Source organism: Sinocyclocheilus grahami, unplaced genomic scaffold (genome assembly GCF_001515645.1).
Source record: "Sinocyclocheilus grahami isolate Dianchi unplaced genomic scaffold, SAMN03320097.WGS_v1.1 scaffold11484.1, whole genome shotgun sequence".
Lineage (NCBI taxonomy): Eukaryota > Metazoa > Chordata > Actinopteri > Cypriniformes > Cyprinidae > Sinocyclocheilus > Sinocyclocheilus grahami.
In genome coordinates, this window is record NW_015513861.1 from 4882 (window position 1) to 6649 (window position 1768).

General features: G+C 39.6%; 1 protein-coding gene across 1 annotated transcript; it reads right to left on the reverse strand.

The window, feature by feature from the left end:
• Positions 1 to 871: 871 nt before the first annotated feature.
• Positions 872 to 1686, reverse strand: LOC107578684 (cleft lip and palate transmembrane protein 1 homolog). The gene is made up of 3 exons (XM_016264614.1): positions 1417 to 1686; positions 1222 to 1317; positions 872 to 1125 (listed from the first exon to the last, which is right to left on the reverse strand). Exons 1-3 carry the CDS (start codon positions 1684 to 1686, stop codon positions 898 to 900), a joined length of 594 nt encoding a protein of 197 aa, XP_016120100.1. The 3' UTR covers positions 872 to 897.
• Between the last annotated feature and the right edge of the window lie 82 nt (positions 1687 to 1768).

Here is a 1768-nt window from a genome sequence, read left to right on the forward strand (position 1 = left end):
ATAATCCATGTGACATCAGGGGTTCAACCGTAATTTTACGAAGATTCCATGTCACATGGATTATTTTACAGATTTCCTTACTACGTTTCTGGACCTTGATCGTGTAAGGACCCTCAAAAATATCTTAATTTGTGTTCCGAAGATGAATAGAAGTCTTACAGTTTGGAACGACATGAGGATGAGTAATTAATGACAGTATTTTCATTTTTGAAGATTTACAGACTCTCAAGCCATCCTAGGTGTATCTGACTTTCTTCTTTTAGACGAATATAATCAGAGTTATATTTAAAAAATGTTCTGGCTTTTCCAAGCTTTATAATGGCAGTGAATGAGATTTTGAAGACCAAAAAAGTGCATCCATCCATCATAAAATGTGCTCTACACGACTCCGGGGGGTTAATAAAGGCCTTCTAAAGCAAAGCGATATGTTTGTGTAAGAAAAATAATCTTGCAAAATTAAATTAATAATCTCTAGCTTCCGTTAACTGTCATACGTGTGTGTACACGAGAGTGGCGTTCCAGCGGATGACGTAGGATGTAGGTGTAGCGTAAGCCCCAGTGAGAATGAGATGGTGAGTGAATCGTGGGGTATTTTTAAGACGTAAAGACCCACAGAAGCCCTGATAAAAGCATCTGCCCAACTGTATAAATGTAAAGTACAAACTAACTCAGAACATGGCAAAAAGCTATATCTGAGGGTTAAAACAAAAAGTTTTGTTACTTTCACTTTAAAATCCATTAAATATGAATGTGTGTCAACACGTATTCACGGCCCTCAGGCTAACGACTGGATTTCACACGCGACTCTCTTTATTCTATTTACAGAACTGTAGAAAATTTTTGGGGCCTTGAAAGTGAAAAAGTGGAATTCCCCTTTGTGAGTTTTTCCTCAAGCATCTAGTCACTGATTTTAATTTGCCACAGACTCGGAGCATTTTTATGCTCATCAGAATGCAGCCATTGCAAACATGAAGTGAAGTTACACTTACCGAAGGTTAACAAGAACCCATAAAGCATACTGAGCACCCAAGAGTACCAGCCTTTGTGTTCCACATATAATAAGCTATAAACTGCATAGCACCCAAAGAGAGGGTACAACAGCCAGGACAGATACTTAAAAGCCATCTGGGGAAAAAACAAAACAGACATTTCTCATAAAGTTTGAATAAATTATGTGTATTTGATCAATCACCTTTAAATTGCAGCTAAAAAGTCTCTTACGTCATCATAGATTTTTGTTGAAGACTCCACATATGTGGACTTGTCTTTGAATATCAATCGTGGGAAAATTCCAGCAATCCTGTTCTCTCTGTCCAGCTAGAAAAAGAAAACAAGAATCAACATCGAGAACCAACAATTCAAGCCTAGCCATACAACTAAAGTCCTCCAAAGTGCCTGGCAGTGGCATCATCTCACCCTGATGTCCATGACTTTGGTAATCTTCCAGAAGTCGATGAGCAGGCCGATGAATACGCTGACCTGGACGACAAAATTGGTCTCATTGTCCAGGATATAAAGCAGCACTACCAGAGACTGGAACACCCCGAATATGATGGAGCGCACAGACAGCCCCTCCAGAGACTGACGGCTGTTCCAGAACTGGATATCTGCAGAGAAAGTGAAATGAGAGACGCCACGCAGCTCAGACACCAGAACCCACAAGTCTCTATCAATTACCACACACATACATCAGTATTTATTAGGGATGCTCCGAAACCACTTTTTCCAGTACTCAGTCGATACTGATACTTTTATTTTTGGTACTTGC

Coding starts and splice junctions, on each gene's coding strand:
- LOC107578684 (XM_016264614.1), bottom strand. CDS start 1,686: ATGTGTGTGGTAATTGATAGAGACTTGTGGGTTCTGGTGTCTGAGCTG. Junction 1,318..1,416: donor CCAAAGTCATGGACATCAGG/GTGAGATGATGC, acceptor TTCTTTTTCTAG/CTGGACAGAGAGAACAGGAT. Junction 1,126..1,221: donor CAACAAAAATCTATGATGAC/GTAAGAGACTTT, acceptor TTTTTTCCCCAG/ATGGCTTTTAAGTATCTGTC.